This window comes from Talpa occidentalis, unplaced genomic scaffold, assembly GCF_014898055.3.
Source record: "Talpa occidentalis isolate TD23 unplaced genomic scaffold, MPIMG_talOcc4v2.1, whole genome shotgun sequence".
NCBI classification, from domain to species: Eukaryota; Metazoa; Chordata; class Mammalia; order Eulipotyphla; family Talpidae; genus Talpa; species Talpa occidentalis.
The window spans coordinates 4,007,379-4,029,975 of record NW_026555331.1 but is presented as its reverse complement, the minus strand read 5'-3'; the positions used below and the strand labels follow the sequence as shown (position 1 = coordinate 4,029,975).

The following is a 22,597-nucleotide window of genomic DNA, read 5'->3' as shown; positions in this document are numbered from 1 at the left end:
AGGCCGTGGGCAGCTCCAGCCCCTTCACTTCCTCTGCAGCCACCTGCGGGGAGAGGGGGGACAGGCACCCAAGGCCCACCCCCCCACTCTTCGCTACAAGCCCTTTCCAGGGCTGTGCCCCCGAAGAGTGCTCCGTGGGCACTCGGGACCCCCCAGGACGGACCTTCAGAAGCAAAGCGGCCGGGCTTGAGGCCACACCTGGCCCGGGCCCCTAGCCGTCTGGCCCGTGCCCAGGGCAGGCAGCGTGCCGTGGGGGCGTCCTGCTGGCTCTGGTGGGGTGGGCAGAGCTGACATCCCATCACTCCCTGGGCCAAGGGAGCCCCCCGAGGGGCTGGGACCTGGGCCCCAAGGTGTGTGGGCTGGGGCGCCTCTAGGGAAACGTCCCAGGTCTGCGAGCACCCTCCGGCCCCATAGGCCCGGCCAGGCCCCGGGAGGGCAGGGGCAGGCGGTGGGGAGGGACCCACGTGCACGCGCTCACCCGGCAGGGACCGGTTAAAAAGGTCAACCGCAGTCGGAACAGTGAGACGGACGCGGGGGTCACACGGAGGCCGTGGCCAGCCGGGTGGACGCGCTCACGGCCGGGTCACCCGGACAGCAGCGGCCGACGGACACACGGCCGGGCCCCTCTGCCCGCCCCCAGGGACGTGGCGCCGCGAGCACCCTCTCTGGGCACCCTCCGCCTCGTGAACACACAGCGTGGCCGGGGTCAGCCGGGGCTGGGGCCGGCTCCAACTGAGAAAGCCGACAGAGTCCAGCTCACAGCGGAACTAAATAGCTTCGTCCCCAGACGGTACCAGTCCGTGCTGACCGGGTCACCGCCTGAGGGGCGGCTGCTCCGCTCGGGCCCTGGCGGTGCCGTGAGGCAGAGGTGCGGCCGGGCCGGGCCAGGCCCAGGGCAGGGCCGCCATCGCTGGGGAGTGGGCCTGGTGGCGGCCCCCGCAGGCCTGCAGACCCCAGGCCCGGGAACAGGCGGGAAGCTGGGGGGACCTGGACGGACAGGTGCCCGCGGGGCTCAGCAGCAGCTGCAGGTGGACAGGGCTCAGGAAGGACCAGGCCGGCGGGGTCAGCTGTTCCGAAGCTGGCTCCAGTCCAGTGTGGATGGCAATGTTTGGTGCGTGCCAGGCAAACCCAGCGTTGGCTGCTGTTTCCCACTAGCTGCGGAAGAGCTGGCATCACCCAGGCCACACTGCCGCGGGCCCCCAGGGCAGGGGCTGCTGGAGGGCCAGACTCCACACAACCAGGGCCTCTGGGGCCGCTGACCCTCTGAGGCGGGCCCCGCTGCTCCTCCCCCAAGGGACACTGCTGCTTTAGCATCCACCTGGCTCTCAAGGGCGGGTCTCTGGGGTCAGTGGCCCGCGTGCTCATCGGCCACCTGGAAGACCTGGTGCCAACGGGGCAGGGGACGGGTCCGACCCCGACGGCCCCCGTCACGCCGCCAGGAGCTCGCGTGCCCGCAGGGGCCGGGCTTCTGCCTCGCGCGCCCCGCGGCGTCTCCAGGAGACTCCTGACGTAGCGGGCCGCTCCAGGAAACAGAAAATGCCGATCTGACTGACCGCCGTCACCCTCGCTCGGTGCTCAATCGAGTCCTGTCGCACAGCGGCCGCCCACGCCCTGGCTGGACACACGCCGCTTCGCGCCTGTTCAGAGGCCCTCATGCCTGGCTCAGGGGCCGGACCCCTCGGCCGCGGCATGCACCCAGCCCCCGGCGTCAGAGGGCCCAGCCCCGAGCCTCACGCGCCGTGACGCTCACCCGGCCGGCCCTGAGACACAGGCAGCGCAGTGAGCCGCGCTCAGCAGCCGCCGGGGCCCAGCACAGCAGCCGCCGCCGCTCTGCGAGCCCCCAGCAGGGGGTGAGCCTCCCGCGGCGTCCTCAGGTCAGGGTGGCGTTCAAGGCCGGCATCTCCAGGGCCGTCTCCCGGGCTGTGGGCCAGGCCCGGCCTGAGCCTCCCCCCTCCGTGCTGTGGGGCGTGGTGTGTGGGCTGCCGGGGCATCGCCTGGGGTCAGCGCCCCCCTGGCTTCCAGCGGAGGGGCCCCTCAGAGCAGCGAGAGCACCAGCTGAACAAGGAGGTGGCGTGGGCAGCCGGGAAGGGGACGTGCGGTCCCCGAGCCCCGGAGAGTGTCGCTTCTCAGTGAGGCGCCAGCGCGCGGGCTCCGAGCCGAAGGGCCGCGTGGGCGTGGGACGGGGCCGAACGCCTCTGGCTGCGCGGAGTCAGGGGCCGCCGCCGAGCGGCTGGGTTAGGAGGCCCGGTCGGCGTCAGCCGGCGCCGTGCGCACCTCCAGGGGCTCCGGTGACCAGGGCACAGCTCGGCCTCGCGCCGCAGCACCGAGGGGGGGAGAGCGGGCGGCCGGGCACACGAACAGAGTCGTTCCTTCAAATACACAAAAAATTCAAGTAATTTATTTAAAAACGGTTTCGTTTCGTCCTGAAACCCGCGTGTGCATCTGCCGCGCGCGCGAGGTCTGTGCGGAGCCGGCGCCCGCCCCCGAGGGACTGGACAGACGGGCTCCGAGGCTGGCCCCGCGGCGGCCGGGCAGACACCGCGCCCCTGCAGAGGGCCGGGCGGGCGGCCGCGTCCAGAAGCGTCCTGCGGGAGCCGCGCTGCCCGGGCCCACGGGTGGCTGGGAGACGCCCTGGGGGCTTTGGAACCACGACAGGGCGGCACGGACCCCGCTCCAGGCGCCTGCCAAGCCCACGGGGGGTTCCTCCACCCGCCGGGCACCCTGGGCCGGCCTGCTCCGCTCTGGGGAGCACAGACGCCTCTCCCCGCTGCCACCCGGGGCTCCTGGTGCTGTCATACCCGCGGCACAGGAGAGGCTGAGCCGAGGAAACCACTTCTGAAAAAAATATTTTTTTTTCCCTAAGATAACGATAAAGAAAAATAATCTCCGCCAGCGGCAGCACCGACGGGAGCCGAGACCCCCGCGAGGCGGCTGGCGCCGGGGCTCTCGGCCACCCAAGGGCGGTGGCGGCCGCGGGCGGCGGGGAGCGGCTGTCTGCTGCCCAGCCCGGTCTTAGAAACGCAAAATCTGAGCTTTTTTCTTGGCTGTTTCTGCTGCGAGTCGGCTACACTGCGAACACGCAGCGCAACACCCCTGCGGGGGAAAAGGCAGAATCGAAATCAGAAAATCTTCTCAATTAAAAAAAGACTTTAAATGATTTCTTTAATGTGGAAAAAGCAGCGCGCGTGGTATCCGCCGACAGTGCAGAGCGACCCTGCGGCCACCGCGTGCGTGTCCGCGCCGCCGGGGCCTGGCTGGTGGCGCCGAGGCCACGCCTCCCACCTGCCCGGCCCGTCGCCCGCCCCCGGTGTGCCCAGGCCGGCTCACACCACGGACTCCGTCTCCACCGGCGCGGGCGGGCCCTCCTTCCGGGAGAGCTGCAGGACGGTGGGCTTCCCGCTGCCGCCCGCGGCCCGGGAGGACAGGCCTTCCTGCTCCTCCTTGGCCTCCTCCGACACCTCGGGGTAGACCACCAGGAACGTGGCCGTCAGGAAGCCCAGGAAGGAGCCCGCAGAGGCCACCATGGGGATGACACGCACGGTCCCCACGGCTTCGACCACGCCCCCCAGGGCAGAGGCCACCAGGATCTGGGAGATGTACACTTGGCAGGACAGGATGGCACAGTCGATGCCAAAGCCACGCTTGGAGCTCCCAGGGCTGTGGTTGACGTACTGGCGTAGGAGAGAACGGGGGAGCAGACGTCAGGGCGACAGCCTGGCCCCCACGCCAGCCCTGCAGGGGTCCTCCCACTCCAGTCTCGCACACGCACGCACACGCGCCCCCCGTCCCGGGGACCGTCCTTGCTCCGCGGCCGTCGCGGTCCGGGCACACACCTCCTTGATGTCGTGGTACTGCCCCAGCAGGGCGTAGGGGCAGTAGGAGATGCTCATGGAGACGACGCCCATGGTGCTGATCATCACCATGGCGACGTACACATTGGCGAACATGGCCATCACAGCTGTGCCGATGGAGAAGCCCAGCGTGCCCAGCACGTAGATGACCCGGATGCTCAGGTCATAGTTGTCCAGGTACTTCTGCAACAGGGCTGTGGGGACAGCCGCCAGCGCCGTGAGATGCCTGGGCCCACGGGCAACGAGCCCGCCCTCGGCTGGTCCCAAGCAGGCTGGCCGCGCCGTGGCACCCGCCGAACGAGCGTCAGCCAGGAGCCCACCTGGCTCCTGGGCCCCTGTCCTGGCCCCAGCTCCCCAAGGCCTCCCCGCCAACCCGGGCCCGGGAAGGGTGAGACCTCGCCGGGCCCCTCACAGGCACTGGGGCCTGGAAGCGCAGACAGCGCCATCTGACTTGGCCCCTCCTGGCCCGCTCCGGCTGGCGGGAAGCAGGCCATCGCCTCCCTGTCGGGCCAGAGAGCAGGCAGGGGCCAGCCCGGACAGTTCGGCCGCCAATTCCCTGAGGTGAGAGTGGGGTGGTGGCCCGGGGATGGGTCCCCGACCTGCATCCCGCGGAAGGAAAGTGGCCTTTGGGAGAGGCCCCGCTCCTGCCGGGCGGCTCCTCCAGACGCCCTGACCGGGCAGTCTCAGGAAGGCCTCAGACGCCCACTTCTCTGCCCACACCGCCTCCCCCAGCCCTCCTAGCTAAGGCACCAAGACACTCCTGGGCTGGGGCACAGGTTGCCAGGCCTGGCACTGGCAACGGGCCGAGACCCTATAGCCTCAGGGGCCCTGCTCGGTCAGGGGCTGTCCCCCTGCCGGTGTCTCCAGCGGCTGGGCGTCCGCTGGGGGACTGCTTACCTGAGCAGATGGCACCAGTGGTGGCGTAAATGACCAGACCCCAGCAGCCCATCTTCACCCCGGCGTTGTAGGCCTGCCACGCAGTGGAGTTGGAGGGAGCCTGTCCCAGAAAGAGGAGGGGTCAGGGCCAGGGCTACATGCCTTCCCCTGCGGGCAACGCAGGTCCTAGCACGTCTCAGCCGTGAGCCAGTCGTTCTAAAGGAGGGACCAGCGTCGCGAGGAGACGGCCCCTGTCCCACGGGGACCTCAGACGCGTGGGACGCTGCCCCCGCTCCCTGGGCCAAGCCTCCAGGGTGGACTGGATTGACCTCCAGCTCTTGCCTCTGCCCTCCTGGAGCCCAATGCCCACGAGCAGCATAGCCCAGGAGCATGTGGGGTGTGTGGCGGGGGCCTGAGCCTGTGCCGAGCTCCTGCGCCCCTCCTGGTCTCCGGGTTGACTCGGGCCGCGGGTGCAGAGCGGCACCCAGCTGGGCATGGCCACCAGGAACCTCGCACTTATATGGAGCCAGTCTCAGGGCGGGCCGTGCCCAGCAGCAGCTGAAGCCACCTTGGGTCCGGTGTGGCCGGGGACTCGTGGGGGACACTCCCCGGGCTCCTGTCCCAACCCTGGGCCACAGTCATGGGGCTGGCCCTGTGCCCCCCACATAGAGATCGAGCCACCCCATTCCCCTGGGCCTGGGCGCCCGGCGCTGCGGCGGGTGCACTCACCTTGGGGTCTCCCTCGAAGATGACCTGGCCCATGAAGTCGGTGTAGAACACGGCCTCGGCGATGACGGAGAACCAGGTGAGCAGGTGGCACAGGCAGAGCCGCATCAGCGCCCTGGGCATCTTGAGCATGGACAGCCAGAGCAGCCGCACCGTGGTCTCGGCCTCGCCCTCCTCGCTCTCCGTGTCCCCGCTGGAGGTGGTGGCCCCGCTCTGGTGGCGCTGCCGGCACCGCTGCCGCTGCCGCTTCTGCAGGTCGTACAGGTCGCTCATGCTGCGGGAGGGCTTGATGAGCACCACGGCGTGGGCCCGCCGGCAGCGGTAGCGGTGCGAGCCGACCTTGCCGTAGTAGGAGAAGGTGCCGGACGCCTGCCGGCGGAACACGTGGCGCCGCCGCCTCACGGAGCCCGAGGGCTTCATGTCCGCCCGGGGGGGGCCGCCGCCGAGGACGTCTTTTGGGGAGGAGCCGCTGCCGTTGGGGACCTTTGCTTCGCTCAAGTGATTCTCCAGCAGCATCTCGTCCTCCTTGGGGTTCTCCCTGAGCAGGGTGGACAGGCGGGGCAGCATGGCCTTGCTCAGCTCCTGGCTGGTGCTGTGGGGGGTGCTGGGGTAGGAGGCGTCGTGGAAGATGGACGGCTCGATGTCGTGCAGGAAGAGCCCGGGCTCCAGGCCCAGGGCGGCATCGGGCACGTGCAGCACCGAGTCGCTCTTGCTCCGCACCATGTCCACGTCCAGGTAGTCCAGGGCCAGCTCGTGCTCCGACTGGACCTCGTCCGGGAACAGGGCGGCGCCGTCCAGGGCAGGCGGGCGGGCAGCGGGTGGGGGCTCGGCCGCGCCGCGCTCCTGCTGGGGGCAGTACTGCTCCTCCTCGATGCTGCACAGGTGCAGCCCCACCGACACGGTGAAGACCACGGCCGCGAAGAAGAACAGCACCTGGTTCTGCGTCCGGAACCAGGAGCCCAGGAAGGTCTGTGTCCAGTCCAGTCCCCCCAGCACGTAGCCGATGGCCCCGCCGAGGCCTGTGGTGGGGAGACAGAGCAGTGGCGAGGGGGCCAACAGGCCGGGAGAGCAGACGGGCTCCCTGCTGTCACGTCACCAGCAGGACAGCCTGGGACGGAGGGGACAAGATGGCATGGAGACGAAGGAAGGACTGCAGCTGCCCTCGGGCAGGCATGCCAACCCCGGGCTCTCTCTGAAGTCAGGAGCAGGGGTGAGTTGTGGTGCCCCCACAGTAACCGGGGACGGCCACCGCCCGGTCATATGCACAGAGGCTCCTGGCTGGGGTGTGGGCAGCACGTCATCCCAGCCCGGCCCCGCAGGCTTGGAGGCCCCTGCCACCTGACTGCCCGGTGGCGTCCACGCCCTGGGGTGGGCACGGCCCGGAAGCAGCCTCTTCCCCGGGTCCCAGACGAGCAGGCAGGGTGGGGCGGCGCTCACCAGCAGAGAAGGCGTGGATGTTGAGAGCCATGTCCTGCTCCTCGCTGTCCACCACGTCCAGCAGGTAGGCGCGGATGGGCCCCTCGGTGGCATCAGCGTTGAAGTCCAGCACCACAACCCCCAGCACTGTGAGGACGATGCCGATGGGCTGCCGGTTGGGCACATCGCCGAGGGCGAGACCTGGACAGGGCACATGGAGAGGTCAAGCCCGGCTCCAGGGGCAGCGGGTGACACAGGCATCCCGCCCTGGACAGACCCGGGAGGGAGAGGGTCCTACTCCCCGGGCACAGCAGTGCTCTGCCAGCTGGCACTCGCCTGGGGCAGGGGGTGTGCCACGGGCAGTGGTGAGCGTGGGGACGGACTGCTGGGTGCACCCACCACCATGTGGTTGCCCTGGGCAGGGCCTGATGAGTGCCCAGGGCAGGGATGCCCCTGGGGGCCGCCTGCACACCTCGGGCCCCCTCGGCCTGAGCACTCGCCCAGGCTCTGCGGAACCTGTCTGGGTAGCGCCATGTGGTTGTCAGCCAGGCTTCGCTTTCCCACTTGCTTTCTAACGAAGGAGCCTTCCGAGGCGACCTGGGTACCCCTCACAAGCCAGACGGCCTCCGGCCAGGCCCACGGCCAGCGCCAGTGTAGGTGGGAGAGTCCAGGTCTGGATGAACCGATACCTAGATGCCGACTGCTGTGCTGCGGGCTTTTCAAGCTAAACCCCTGAGGGTCTGGGCGCCACGGGGTGTGGCTGGGAACCCCGGGAGAGCAGTCCTCACACACCCAGTCTCACCTGCCGCAAGTGAGTCCGCCCCTGAGTTCAGAGACCAAACCGTTGACCGTGAGGGGAGCTAAGTGGGGTTAGACTGCGCACCCAGCAGAGGGGCACCCTCTCGCACGAGGGACCAGCCCTGGAACACACCGGTGCCCGGACTCCTCAATACCCAGGACACACATTGGACAGAAAAGTGAGGTGCCCAGGGTGGGAGGCTGGGGTCACCGGCTTGGGCGGAGCAGCCACCCCCACCACCTGGAGGAGCCACAGGCCCTCCGGCCTCACAGGCCAAAGGGGGGAAGGGGCAGCGCCCCAAGGAGGCAGACACGGTGCTGTGCCCACAGGCAGCAGGAGGGCAGCAGCCCCGGATGCTGGATGACGAGTGTCCTGCCAAGGGGGCCCCCCTTCTTTGCCCCACCAGTGGGGTTGAGGCTCAGAAGGGCACTGCCCGGCTCTCCCAAGTCCTGGGAAAAAAGGGGCCCCCACGGCCCCCATGCAGCCCCAAGCCAGAGAGGCTCCGGGCCTCTTCCTGCCGCCCGAGACGGGACCCCGTGCGGCGGCCAGTTCAGGGACGAGCCGCGTCTCAAAAAGCTGCTGCCGGCAAGCCAGGTTGTTTGTGCAGCTTCGGGGGCGCCCTCAAGGCGAGAGCTATTTTCCCACGCGTAGTCCGTGACTGGAAACAAAACCACCCGACAAGGCAAATCACGAGAACGTGAGGTCTGGGCACCTTCAACACGGGGCCGGGAGAGGAGGGGGAAGGTCACGCGCGCGGCCCCCCGGGAACCGGACGTGGGGTCAGACGTGCAGGAGCCGCGGCCGCAGGACGCCGCCGCCCCCACCCTGCCCCGGCCCCCCCAGCGCCGCCGGCCCCCCGCGACCCGCCCCCCACCCCCCCACCCCCGTCTCGGAGCCCAGGGGCGCGCGGGGACACTCACCGATGGCGGAGCCGTTGAGGAACAGCGCCACGCCGAAGAGCACGCCCACGCACAGCGCGAGGATGAAGGGCCGGCGGCGGCCCCAGCTCAGGGTGCAGCGGTCGCTGGCCGAGCCGATGAGGGGCGTGAAGACGAGGCCGAGGATGGGGCTCAGGAACCAGGTGAGGCTGTAGTACTGCTCCGGAGGCCTGCGGCAGACACGCGCCGTCACCCGGCGGCCCCACGGCCCGGATTCCAGCCCGGCTGCCTGACGCCACAGCCCCCGCCCCCGCCAGGGACGGCCATGCCCACGGGCCCCTGACACTCCTCAGGGGCGGCGCGGTCACTGCAGCAGGAGGGATGGCACCTTGGCACGGGGCAGACGCGCTGCTGCTGCTCTGAAGCATCACCCGTCTCTGAGGAGGGCGGCCGTGGCACAGGCTGGCGCCTGCGCTGCTCCTGTCCCCCTCCAGGGTGCTGCCCACCAGGAGGCGCCCCCTCCCCAGGTACCCCTGCTGCACCCCAGACCACCTGTGCCCCTGGAGGCGGGGACTCGCCCGCGAACCGGACCTGGTGGACTGAACCCTTAGCGGCCAGGAAGGAAGGCGCAGCCCTCCCGGCACAGCCACGCGCTCCACGGCGCGCCCCTGGTGAGATGGGGCACATGCGGGGTCGCCAGCCCACTGACCCGCCCCAGCCCTTGGCTGGCTGGCCTACCCGCCCCTGAGCTGGACAGCCCTGGAGCAGAGAGGAGCTGAGGGTGCGGTGGCCCCGGGGGCTGCCGTGGGGGCTGGACACACGCAGAGCCCTGGGTCCCAGCACAGCGCCCCAGCGCCGGTGGCTGTCCGGACGCACCCCTGCGCCTGCGGCTGGCTCTCTGCCGAGCTTGCTAAGGGAGGCCCTGCTGAGCGGAATATGGGGGGCCATGGGGTGAGCCTGCGCTCTGCGGGCGCAGCCCTTACCCGGAGACCACGGCTAGCCCGGAGAGGCAGGGAGTGGGTGTGGCGGACAGGCACAAGCCCACAGGCATGCGGGGATCCCCGGGCTCCTTTCAGGAAAACAAGCACGGAGCAAGCGGCCAGGCGCCCCGATGCGAATCGGAACGGCCTCCGGCGACGTCAGGCCGGCCAGCTGGGCGCCGGGAGCACACCAACGGCCGGCCGTGGCGGGCGATGACCACGGGCACGCCGCTCCCGACGCCAGCCAGGCAGCGTGGTGACGATCGTGAGCACGGCACACCAGGCCCAGGAGTCCGCCCTTCAGCCCACTGCCCTGCCCCTCTGCCCACACCCCTCCAGGGTGCCAGGGCTGCCTCCAGGACAGTGTCCCTGCCGGCGCCACCCAGAGGGGCTGCTCTTCGTACAGCAGACTGCCCTCCTGCCGCTCTCCCCGAGAGGGCCCTCTTGGGGCCCACCAGCGCCACCCATCTGCCAACCCAGCCGGTCCTCCATCCTCAGTATTAGACTTGGCCAAAGGCGCAGAAGGGCAAAGCAGGCTGCCACGGTGCCCGCTCCCCTGGCCTCATGCCAGGCACCAAGGGGTGCTGAAAATGGGTGCTGGAGGCAGAAAGCACTGGGCAGAGGTGCCTGACCCCCACCTGGGCCCAGCTCCTCACCCCTTCCTGGGATTGCACTCCCTCCCCCGCTCTGCAGGGTGACCCCCAAAGCCAGGCAAGACCCTCTGAGGAGGGGTCCCAAGTCTGCAGAGACCAGAGCTGGCCAGGCCACAGGAGGCCCTGGAGCACACAGGCCTGCGTAGCAGGGTCTCCTGCTCGCCCCTTTTGCCTGCAGGTAACTCAAGCGACAGAAGCCGCCACGCCTGAGCCAAGAGTGGAGGGGGTGAAGGGGGGTGGAGGGGGGTGGGCCCTGGGGCGGCTTCCCTGGTTTCAGCAGGTTGGCAAGACAAACAAGCACTTGCACCCTGTTCCAGCGGCCCCAGAGGGGCGGGCGCCGGCCGGAAGCCCCAGGCAGCCGGCTCCCTCCGTGACTGGGGCTGCGCTGGGACGCCTGGGACAGAGCATTTCCCAGCAAGACCCTAAACAAACACCACCCAGGCCCCAGCAAATAATTTTTGTTTTCTTCCAGGCAGAAGTTGAACAACAATGGTGGGACAGGAAGGGCCCCCGTCCACAGGAAATGCTGAGTGTGTCACGGCTGGCCGGGGCTGGCGAGGTGACAGGCCACGGCGGCCACGGCGGGTCACGCGCAGAGGCCTCCATTCAGTCCCAGTCTGGTCGGACACTCTGGGGCCTGGCGGGGCGCGGGGACCCGGGGGAGCGGGAAAGTGCCCTATACATGTTTAACAAAAGACCTGAAACGGGAGCAGGAACGCACATTCTTCTCTCAGGAGACAAAGCCTCCCCCGTCAAGATACGTTTGTGTTCTGAGACAAGGAGCTCACGCGGGCGCCAGGCTCAGAGAGCAGGTCTCCGTGGGGACCTTGGCGGCCCGGTGTGACCCGACCAGGGCGGAGACAATGGGCCCTGTGGGAACCCATCACGAGGGGGTCCCACTGAGGGCGAGAGACCAAAAGCCAGGGTGCCCCCGTCTGGTGCCCCAGGTACGGAGCAACAGCCACGCCAGGCTTTTCCGAAGAGCGGGGCGCCCAAGCACAGCGCTGCGAGGGCAAACGGGGGGTGGCAGCGTTGTCTTAGCTGCACATGAAATGGCAAGGCTCTGGCTTGAGATTCCAGAAGCTTCCTGAAGAGCAGAGACGCAGGGCACGTTGCAAACCCCCTCTGACACCACTCACGGCTCCAGGTGACGCCAGCAGCCAGGGGGCAGAGGTGCTTCCTGAGCCCCAGGGCCCAGGCTCCTCCGCGCACCCCCTCCACAGGCCCTGGCGGCAGTTAGGAGTGGTGCTGGGGGCTGTCCCCTCCCGGCCCCCACAGCCAGGCAGAGCTGCAGGCCGCCTTCTCCCCAGGCTGCTGGTCTGCGTGGGAGCACCCCACCATCTTAGATGTCCTGCCCGCGTCAACGGCCCCTCGACGTGCCTCGCTCCTTGCTCTCCTGAGGACACGCGAGCTTCCAGACGGCGTGCCTCGCCCACCGCGGTGCCGCAGGAAGCGCCACACGCCCTTGTGGACAGAACATCTGGTGGGTATGCCGCCCGCCGGCAGGCCCCCACCAGGGGCGGCCACGCGGCCTCACCAGCCGAGGAAGGGGCCTGGCCACAGGGCGCTGTGTGAACAACGAGGTGGTTCCCTGGCCAGAGACGGAGCGGGCGGCGTGCAGAGCAGCAGCGCCACAGCGGCCTGCGCAGGCACACGGCGGCCTCGGGCCTGCGACAGAGGTGGATGCTCTGGAGAAACGAGCAGCACAGGCAGCTCCAGCTGCCGGGAGGACACCCTCCACAGTCGGGGCTACCAGACGCCAGGCGGCAGCTGCAGCGCAGCGGGAGGCTCTGGAGGAGGGTGAGGGGCGCCCGACCCTGGGGAGGCCCGGGCGGGGCTGGGGGAACGCGGCTGCCTCCCAGCGCCCGCCTGCACAGAGCAGGTGCTGAGGTGGTTCAACACGCGGTTAAGTCACAACCTGAGTCTGGGAAAAGGGAAAGCTCATCTCTTGGGAAAGGCCACGGTCCCTGCTGTCCGCGACTGGAGCTCTACCGGACGGGTGCCTGCGCCTCCGGGAAGGCCCCTGGACAGCCCAGGGGCCGGTAGGGCCAGTGCCGTGGTGGGGTGAGGTTCTTGCTTCAGCTCCTAGTGAACCCCCACTTCTGCAAAGCCACACCAGCACCCCATCCGCCCCAGAGTTTCCAAGAATGGACTCCTAGAGCATCATGGCCACAGCACCCCCCAGCCAAGTCATGAGTGTCAGGCCTGGGCACACAGCGGGGCGCCCCAGGAGGCAGCCACACGCGCTGCTGTCCCGTCCAGCAAGGGTAACGGTGGGGGGGCACCGGGAAGGCAGCAGCCTGGGGAGCCGGCACAGAGAGCTGCCCCATCGGCCCCCGATCAGGCAGGCGAGGTCTCCAGCTGGCTCGGCGCACAAGCGTGTGGCTGCCGGGTGGCGACGGAAAGCGCGGCCTGCCGAGCCGAGACCAAGGCCATTCTCCCCCGAGCCTGGCGCGGCACCCCAGGGCTTGGTCTCCGGCTGTAAATCTCAGGCGCAGGGTCTGCTCTGAGCCACGCTGAACCCAACCTGCCGGCGTCTGGGAGAGTTACCCCAACCTTCTCTCCTCCTCGATCTGGAAACCCCCAGTTTCCCATTTTGATTCACCCCAGCTAAGTGGGCAGCTTGAGCACAGGCCACTTCCAGTTCATCAGTCAGGCTGACGTCTGCGTCTTGGGAGGTCCCATCCACTGCCGCCCTCCACCAGCAAAGCTGAGACTAGCATTTGTTCTGGAATTTACCATCAGAAGAACCGTCTCAACAAGAGCCCATTTTTGATCTGCGTTTAAGGCGAACAGAAGACCCCACAAGAGCACCTGCCACGAGAACAGGCCCTCCCTCCCAGCCGGGAGGCGCACCACCAGGCTCACCCGGCACATGGCCGGCGCCAGCACTCGGGCCTCCGTCACCCCAGCTCCCGTGGGTGGCGTCTATTTCAACACATATTTCCCTCGTTTTGTTAAAAATTATTTAACTTACTTTGGTTTTCATAATAAAATTAAACGATTGTTTCTTTAAGAAGAGCTGACACAATTTTTTCTATTATCCCACCAAGTGTGTACATTGTTCCTCTTCTGTGTAATCCTGAAAACTGTAACGATCTGCTAAGTTTGAAAATCACTGTAGCACAACACACTGCTTACTGCTAAGACATCGGAAAAACTATTGTTGATTTACCAGCACTTTTATGTACAAAATTTCCAAAATGGGCAGAATTATTCAAGTTTCCCTATAAATCACCTCCTTGGAAAGGCCTCCTGTGATCTGACCACTGCCCACCAGGGGCCAGATCTCTTCTCACACCACTCTGCACTGAGCTCACGCAATGTCCTTGGCTACCCTGGCCAGAATGTGCCCAATCACCCCTGCTTCACTCCCTGACCCAACTTCATCTTTGCCACTGGGAGCTCCACCCAGCACCACCTCCTCCACGAAGCCCCCACGCCCACCCCTTTCCCGTACCCAGTTAGGGTCTTGGGTCCTGGTCACCTTGAGCCCCACCCTTGAACACAGTGGGCAATGGCCAGTATGCTCACTCTCCTTGCCCACCTCACTCCTCTAGACCCCGAGAGGCCACGTGACGCAGGGCTCATCCTCCACTCCTGCTCCTGACCGACAACGCTGCCTACAGGTCACCCGATCTGAGCCGCTCGACCCGAGAGCGGTGGCTCAACACTCCCGCTTGCAGCTCACCCACCTGGCCCCGCGCCCCTGACTCCACAGCACGGTGCACTGCAGGGACCCACCCGGCTCCAGTGGGCAGGTGCTTGCAGAGCGGGAGGAAGGTGGCACGGTGTTCCGGGGACACGGCCCTCTGACATCCCACCGTTTCTCAAGCACAATGACCTGAAAGGCAAGGAAACCCAGACTTTCCAATGTCGACAAAACCACCGTGCACAAACTTACTCCAATTATTTGGAGGTTTCGGGGCTTCCCTGGTGGCGGGGTGGGCTGAGCGCCGCGCTGTGAAGCTGTCCGCAGCCTCTGCAGCACAAGTTCGATTCCCAGTCAGCCAGGGAGAACCCACATGGCGGGGCAGACCTCTCCTGTCCCGCCCGCTGCGCCCCTCAGCAGTGTACTTCGTCACTCTGCCTGTTCTGCTCCATGCTCTGTCTCTGGTGAATTCTCTCACCCTCCCGCGCCTCTGACTGTACCCCAGCTCTTGCGTAAATAAATAAAATCTTAAAAAAAAATTCAGGAGATTTCAATGGGTTCCTGCCTGAATACGGGGCACCCTGGGGCATGCTGGCTGTCTGTGCAGTCGGGGGCTCGGAGGGCCCCACCAAACCACAGGCAAACAGCAGCACTCTGTCCCCAGACCCAGACTGCGTCACCCCGAACAGGCCTGTGAGTCCCCAGTCGGCAGCAAGTCCCATTTTGGGGTGACTGTTCTGTAAGGCCCGTCCATCTTTCTTTCACACATTTTTTTTTTTTTTTTTTTTAATAGAGGCATGTTTTTATTTATTTATTTGTTTGCTTGTTTGTTTGTTTTGTTTATACATGCACTGGGTACAGTCAGAAGCGCGGGAGGGTGAGAGAATCCACCAGAGCCAGAGCGGGGAGCAGAGCAGGCAGAAGGACCGAAGTACACTGCTGAGGGGAGCAGCGGGCGGCAGGAGAGGTCTGCGCACCATGTGGGACCCTCCTCTGGTGGCCGGGGAGCAGCCGGGGATCGAACCGGCGCCGCATAGGCCGCGGGCAGCTTCGCAACCGAGCGCTCAACCGCTGCGCCACCGGGGAGGCCCTTTCTTTCACACATTTTTAAATGCAGCGAGACATCCGTGAGGAACACTCGCGGTCCTGGGCGGCAGCTCTCGCACCAGCACGCTCCCATCGCTGTGCAGCCAGGGGCGGGAGCTGTCCCGCGGACACTCACTCCCCGAGCCCCGGCACCCACCCTCCCGCTGCGGAGCTGAGAGCTGGGAAGGCTGGTCCCCGGGAAACCACCCACACCCTCCCCGACCTGCAGAGCTTCCGTCCCTGCTGGTCCGAGAAAGCCCAACCAAGAACCTCAACTGCCTGGAGGGCGCCAGCCAGGCCCGCTGTGTTCTCCCTGCTTGGAAGAGTACAACGAAAACTGAAATCCAGAACCGCCAACCCGCTCCCGGCCGAGGGAAAAATACCTCTGCAGGGAAGTTCCCGCAGAAGGACAGACTCAGACACCCCAGAACTTCCTGCCTATGTAGGGAGAGCAAGGGTCACTCGCTGTCCTGGGGGAGGGGACACCTGCTGGAGAGCCTCTTGCCCCGGGGCCGGGCATCTGGGCAGAACCCGCTCGGCGAGGGCCGTAAAGCCAGAGCGCGGAGACGCGTCCTGGCTGCGCTGTGGCCCAGCACCCCCGCTCAGGCGTCACCCTTGCCCGTTTTCCAAAGGGTCAGGGTGTGCCCACCCAGTTGTCTGAACCCCCCCTTAAGGGACGCTGCTTCCACCCCACACCAGCTTGTGGGCACCCCGCGCTCCAGGCTGCCACCAACTGGGCAGAAGCTGGGAGCCAGGCCAGTGCGGGCCCATTCACCAGCACGGGGACCTGGGGTGACCTGCCCTGTGTCTTTGGGCTCGGCTGCCCTGGGCCATGAAGGGCAGGGGTGGTGTGTGGGGGGCTGCGTGACCCCAGCAGGTGTGCCTCCAAGGACCCTCCTGCACAAAGGGAACCCTAGGGGGTGCTGCCTGCCGTGTCTCTGGAGCGCATCTGCCAGGGAGACACAGGCGGTCTCCCGGGCCCCTCATGGCACAGCGTCAGACACAGGGGCTGCCTGGACGGGCAGGCGTCTCTGCACACCAGCGCACCACTAGGATAGTCGCTGCCTCCCGGGAGGGGCTCACGCAGGGGCGCCCACGACAGTCTGGTGGGCTCGAGACACACCTGGGAAGTCCCAAGTTAGGGACATGGCGCTGAAAGGAAGGTGAGGCGGCCTCACAACACACCTGTTCAGCAGCACAGGTGTTGCTCATCCAGGGCGCAGATGCAAGGGCTCTCGGGCCACCCAACGGGGGTCTAGGCACCCCACTCCAGCCACAGCGCGAAGCCGCGTGTCTGCTGACAGCGGTCGCTCTCTCAGGTCCCACGTGCACGTCGCTTGCTAAAAGCAGCAGGTGCATGCGGGGGCAGCTTAGAGACACGCGGGAGGCGGCGCGGGCCCCCTCCTGGGCCTTCGGTAGGCAGAGGTGCTGCGGTGGCCTGATCAGCTTCCTCACCACCAGCGCGGAGGGAGGAGCCAGACTGAGGCTCTGAAATATCTTGTGTTTTCTTTAGGGCTGGCTTCCAGGCAGGCTTTTCTGGAAGCAAAGGTGGGCTTCAGGCTTCAACAAGCACATCCCAGGAGTCCTGACTCCTGTCAAGCAGCAGTGAAACATGGGAAACCTGAGCTTCTCAAAAACAGGCAGGCAGACAAGAGGATCAAGACAGACGGGAACACGGACTCCCTCCCGTCAGTAAGTCCCTCGGTCCAGCTGGGGGCCGAGGGCTTCGGGAGGGAAACCCGGAGCTCAGGACGTGGGCCCAGTCCCAGCTCAGCAAGCTCAGGGGCTGCAGCCAGACCCTCACTTTACGGGGTTTCCTTTTCCTCCGGCCGCTTCCTGAGGCGGCAGAGAACAATAAGTGAGAGGGGCAGGCTGGATTCTTCCCCAGGGAACGCGTCTGTGGGGAGAGCTCCCACAGGAGCCCAGGAGGGCGGGCGGGCTGCTCGGAGCGCTGCTCCTCCTCGGGACAGTGTGCCCAGCCCGAAGAGTGACCCACACCGCCCGGTTCTCACTCAGACAGCAGATTCTTGCTGCGCGCACGGCCCGGCACGCACACACCGTCAGCATCGTGACCTGACCCAGCAGACGCGGACGAAACAAGACCCAACACCGACTTTAGGTGCTACTTGGTGTCTGTTGGGGCTTCGAGCCTGGGGTCTACAAATGTACCCATTTTTAAAAGCCCCCCCCCCCCAACCCCCGACCGAAGGTGAGCTAGTCAACATGTGGGGCGGAAATCACACGTGACAAATGCTGCCCGTGGCTGGGGGGGGAGCGCGGCCGTGAGGCCCCTGGGCCCAGCGGCAGGTCAGCCAGGAAGGCCGCCCCAGAGGGGCTGAGGAGGCGGAGCCCACCTGGCAGAGACCCGCCCTTCAGGGACACAGCTGGCCTCTGCCTCCACCTGCAACCCCCTCCCCCCATCTGCCCGGAGGCCTGCGGGAGCGGCTGCTGGGGGACAGTGAGGACCGGCTCAGCCTCCAGCAGGAGGCGCTGCAGAGATGGCTCCTCTAGGGCGCGGGCGGGGTGGAGAAGATCCTGCCCCACCACCTGCCCACGTGGCTTCTCAGTTCTGGATGTGGCCACAATGCTGATTCCAGAGAGTAGAATGGAAGGTCCCAGCCCAGCCCCTCCTGGGAGTGAGGATTACGAACAGGGGTGTGGGGGCCAAGCAGAGCGGGAGGGTGGCTACTGAACCCCAACTCCTTGACCATCTCCAGGGCCTCCGTCCCTCCTCAGCAATCTGGACGCAGCCTTGCTGGCATAAGAGAATCAACGCCTGCGTCCACGCCGTCAGGAAACAGGGGTCACCTGGAATCACCAGACCCCGGTCAGGTCCGAACCCGGCTGGGGGGCAGAAGGGTGCAGCAGAGCCTCACGACCAGGTTTTTTAGTTAAAGCAACAAAAGAAAAAAATGGTGTCACACAGCCCATCTAAATTAGGAACTTTTGCTTTTAGGGCACCGTTAAGATAATGAGGGGAAACCACCTACGGGCCTGTGTCTGATAAGGGACCCTTATCAAGAAAGTATGGAAACGCCTGCAGTTCCCCAAGACAGGCGGCGCGATTACAACCAGCAACCCGAAGCCGCTCCCAGAGGCCTGTGGGCGTGGAGCCAGCAGGTGCAGAGCCTCAGCCGCACGCCCAGGAGACCCAATTAAACCACTGTGAGGTGGGCTCCTGCCCGCCCGAAGGACTGACCACCCGAGCGCGGCCGAGCCCCTGCTGTCAGCAGTGAGAGTAACCTGGACTCACCGCAGCGCCGGAAGCCCCTGCCCGCACCCAGGCCCCTGCTCAAGGCCCAGCCGTACCATAACCGCCCCCAAGGCCCCCAAATGGGTATACAAAGGGGCGCCCGTGGAGGGGCAGCAGACAGTGCTGAAGAGGCCAGAGCGGCAAGTGGGTGGGTCCTTCCCAAGAGCACCGCCCTCCTGGAGACAGACTGCGGGCGGCTGGGGGTCCATCTGGCTTGGGGCGGGCTGGGGCCTGGCCGCCTGAGGGCTGATGCAGACGTTTCCGTTTGCAGTGGTGACACTGCGCTGGCACCTGCCCTGTGGGCGGGGAGGTCGCCGTCTCAGAACCAGCTGCAGGTGGCTCGCCCACAGGTCCAGCAGCGAGCCTCTGGGCGGGCGGGCGTCAGTCACCACGCTGCCCTTGAGTGTGACCAGGCCTCGGGCACAGACCCCACCCAGGCCGGTTTGGGCACAGGCCTGCGGAGCGCGCCTCTCCGTGTCGGTGCGGGGAGAGCACGGCCGCTGTCCGTGACAGCTCTCAGCTCCCGCCGTCCTGTCCTCAAGCCCCACCGCTGCTCTGAAGCCGCCTTCCGTCCCCGTATGCGCCGCAACACAGCCAAGGCGTTTACTGTTGCAAAGGGAGGAAAGCTGGGCAGCCACGCGGGGCGCCGCGGGGGTGGGGCTGGATTGGCACCTGCCTGCACCAGGTTCCGAGACCCCTGCTGGCGCAGGCTTTACGCCCTCCCACACAGCTACCACGCAGCAAGTCTAGAACAACAGCCCCAAATCATGACAGGTGGCATCTACTCCCCAGTACCCAGAGGTTCCTGATTTTCTATTTGTCACCATGAGAGGGGGCCTGGAAACGGCCACTGCACCCCACTGCTGGTCCCAACCACCCCGCTGACTCACAGCTGCCCTGGCAAGTCCTCACCCATCCAGAGACAGACAGATGCCCGCCAAGCCCACTGCCAGATTTCCCCCTTCGGGGGTCAGGCCCTCTCTCCTGGGGGCCCCTCCTTGTCCCCATCCTGCTGCGCCGGGGCTGCCGGACCCCAAGGCCAGCGTTAAAAGCAGGGACGAGAGTGACGCAGCCCCCTGCTCTGGAGACCCCTGTTCTCCAGAAAGGTCCTGAGCCGTCTGGGCAAGGCCTTTGGGCCTCTCTAGCTTCCTGGGGACAACGATCTGGAAGATGGAAATACGAGGGCCGGAGGCCGGGTTAAGTGCTCCGACACACAGCAGCCCGCTGGCAGCCGCGGCACACTTCCCCGCTTCACGCCAAGACAGAGGCGGGCGGGGCCGCGGGGGCCCAGCGGCGGGGAGCCCCCGCAGTGACCACCAAATGCGGGGCCCAAGTACAGAAGGACAGGAAACGCGACGATCTGCAGCCCCGACCGCAGCCCAGGCCACCACCCATGGGCTCAGCGTGCACAGAGCAGGGACCCTTGGGGTGTGGGAAGGAAGCTTCTGGAAGCCGCACGGAAGTGCTGGCTGCGCACATGGAATTCTACGCGGGAAGGAGCTCGGAGACGGCTCGGCCCCTCGGGGAAGCGCTGACGGCCTGGATGGTACAGATCTTAACAGTCCTCCAAGGTGACAAAACGGCCTGGGGGCACTCTGGAAAGTGCCGGCAGAGCGGGCCTGGCCGTGCTGGCCCAACATGGCGCAGAGAGCCCGCAAGTAAGTCCCCATGAAGACAGAGCCGAGACGTGACAGGCCGCACCGCCCCGTGCCCCAGGGCCAGGTGCTGCTGGCGCCCCGAGCCGGCCCGCGACCACGCCACCTCACAGGGCGGGCCCCGGAGCCGAGGGTGGCACGGCTGGTGACCGTGCCGTGTCCAGGACGGCTAGGGGGCACCGGTCGGCGCCGAGGGAGCGCTGCATGCCCACCACACCGCCCAAGCACTCCAGGCCACTGAGCGGCCCCGGCTCCCTGCGACAGCCGAGGACCTCCCCCTCCTTGGCCCCGTGGAAACCGGACGAAAGGCCCCAGCGCCGAGGGGAGGTCAGGCGGGCGCGGGCACCAGGCGGGCACTTACCAATCTGCAAGAGGATGGGCGTGACCAGCGCCGTCTCCATGGCGTAACAGAACTCCCTGCCAAACATCACGGCCCCGTGCATCACCCACAGGCGCACGGGGATGCGGTCGATGGACCCCTCGCTCACGGTCTCGTCCCGGGGCCCCGCCGCGCCGCCGGGCTTCTGCAGGTCGGGCAGGGGCACAGGCAACTCCTGCACTTGCATAGATTCCGAGTCGGCATTCTGCGGAGCCATTTTCATTACCAACAAAAATATATATAGAATATATATTTACTCTATCTATATAAATAAACTATCGTGTATCTTCGAGGATAAATTAAGACGTCTTCTCTTCCTGCTTCGGGGGAGCGCCTCTGGCAAGTGATGCTTATATTCCTCTCCGGGCAACTGGATAATCTCGCAGCTTCTCCCAGTCGTATGAGACACGCAGCAAAGCAGGATTTTTGGTTGGATTTTGAACATATGGCTTGCTGGTTTACTGTGAATTAGAGTTAAAAATCCATAATTGCCATTCAGTTAATACCAGTTTCATCATCATTACTGAAGAGGTGCTGACGTGACTCTCCTTGCTACAGAGGGGTGGGAAGGCGACACAAAAAGGCGGTCCGCGCTTGCTCCCCATCGAGCGACTGGGCGACCTGCAAGAGAGGAGACACCCCAGTCAGGCCGGCCCCGCCCCCCGCCGCGCCTCCAGGCCCAGCTCCCTGCGCTCTCTCTGGGAGAAACAGCCGGATTTCCGGAGAAGCACCCCCTCTTGTGTGGAATTTAACCCTGGGGAGGGGGCCCCAAAAGCAAGCGGGAGGAGAGAGAGTAGCCCCAGGCTCAGGCACCTGCAGCAACTTGGGCGGGGGCGGGGTGGAAAAAGGCGCTGCCCGGAGGGGCCCAGCGAGTGGGCAGCAGGACCCGGGTCCTGGGGGTGTGTGTAAAGGGCCCCCAAAGGCGGTTGGATTCTGTTGAGGGCAGCTCAGAGCGCTGGTCCTTGACGTTTTTAGGTTATAAAACTCTGACAATAAAATGACAGTCGCAGCCCCCTCCAGAGAAAGTGTGCCTCTGTGCCCACGCCTGGGCACCTCGTCCGGGGCCCAGAGCCCGCCCCCGTCCTGAGTCTCGCAGGGGTTCGGCTTTGTGCGAGTCCCCCCTCGGATGCGCCCTGACGACAGAGCTGGGCCGTCCCCTGGAAAGGGAGGCAGGGAGGTCGTCCAGGCACACGCCGTGCTGCTGGGGCGGGGTCGGGGACGTTTTAGGTCAAGCTAGGTCTGTGGGCCCTCACCGCAAATCCTCCAACAACTGGTTTACCTCAAACTACCTCTAGTTAATACTCACTTAGCTGAGGCGACCTCAAGCAGCACCTCCCCCAGAAGGGACCAGAAGTGGAGAGGTGCTCGTATCTTGCCCGGGAGCCTCGGGGGCGATGGCGGGCCCTGGCACGCGTGAGCTGCAGGCACAGTGCCAGGGCCCAGCAGGGGAGGAGCCGAGCCTGGGCGAAGCGGGAACTACGTGGCTGCGGGACCCTGACCAGCCCTCGTCCCTCGCCCGTCCACGCCAGCCTGCCCTCAGTGGTCTTCCTGCTGCTCTGGAAGCTTCCCTGGTATCCGATCTATCTCGTCGCCTCCTGTCCCCAGGGCTCAGCGTGACTCTGCACTGGGGCCTCTCTCGGAAACCCTCAAAGGTACCAAGTGTCCTCGCCGCAGAGCTACCATCGCCATGAAGCCGGTGCTTCCCACTGCCACCCGCAGACAAACCCTGTCAAGGGCACTTTTTAAATGAAACTGTTTGCAACACCTCCAAAGCAGACAGACCGGTGTCCAGAAGCCTGTCAGCTGGGACCCACTTTCGGCCTCCTGCTGCGGTCCTGCCTCTCGAGCGACGCCTCCCGACCCTGAGCAGAGGTCAAGACTGTCCATCCTGGCAGCCTTATGCCAAACTGGGCCAATGACTCTCAATGCCCTTGTCCAGCCAGCAAGACCAACCCCGATGTCAGCAGGGAGGCCGCCCGCCTGCGCGCAAGGCTGGGCCGCTGTGGCAGTTTTCGAGGTGACCCAATGACTTCGCAGGAACAGCTCGTGGGTTCTGTCCCTCAGCCACACCCGCCCTTGACTCGCGCCCCCAGTGGATGGGCATCTGCCGAGGGTTCTGCGCGACAGCAGGCCCTGGGGCAGACCTCGGGAACCAGCACGCAGGCGCTGGGTCAGGTCTGCGGGCCCCGGGCAATTCTGGAGACTCTGGATAAGGATGCCAGAGCACCTAGTGGGTGCAGGCTGGGCCGCTCAGCCTCCCGTGGGCACAGGGTGGCCCCCAGACGAAGGCACAGCTCCCCAACATCAATGGCCCCTGAGCTGCAGTGGTTATTATCAAATAGGAAAACGTTTTAATGATGCTCGGCCTCCAGCAAGCGCGCTCTGAAGCAGCC

At 66.1% G+C, this 22,597-nt stretch overlaps 1 protein-coding gene across 1 annotated transcript in view; it reads right to left on the bottom strand.

The window, feature by feature from the left end:
• Window positions 1–3,287: 3,287 nt before the first annotated feature.
• The window catches only part of SLC45A4 (solute carrier family 45 member 4), a 38,892-nt gene continuing 19,582 nt past the window's right edge, over window positions 3,288–22,597 (bottom strand). Inside the window, exons 2-8 of the mRNA XM_037498659.2 lie at window positions 20,183–20,825; window positions 8,589–8,776; window positions 6,891–7,070; window positions 5,457–6,472; window positions 4,749–4,848; window positions 3,834–4,045; window positions 3,288–3,671 (exon numbers count right to left, since the gene is read on the bottom strand). Coding sequence (XP_037354556.1) covers window positions 3,324–3,671; window positions 3,834–4,045; window positions 4,749–4,848; window positions 5,457–6,472; window positions 6,891–7,070; window positions 8,589–8,776; window positions 20,183–20,427 — 2,289 coding nt within the window. The 5' untranslated portion in view covers window positions 20,428–20,825 and the 3' untranslated portion in view covers window positions 3,288–3,323. The remainder of the gene's footprint in view (window positions 3,672–3,833; window positions 4,046–4,748; window positions 4,849–5,456; window positions 6,473–6,890; window positions 7,071–8,588; window positions 8,777–20,182; window positions 20,826–22,597) is intronic.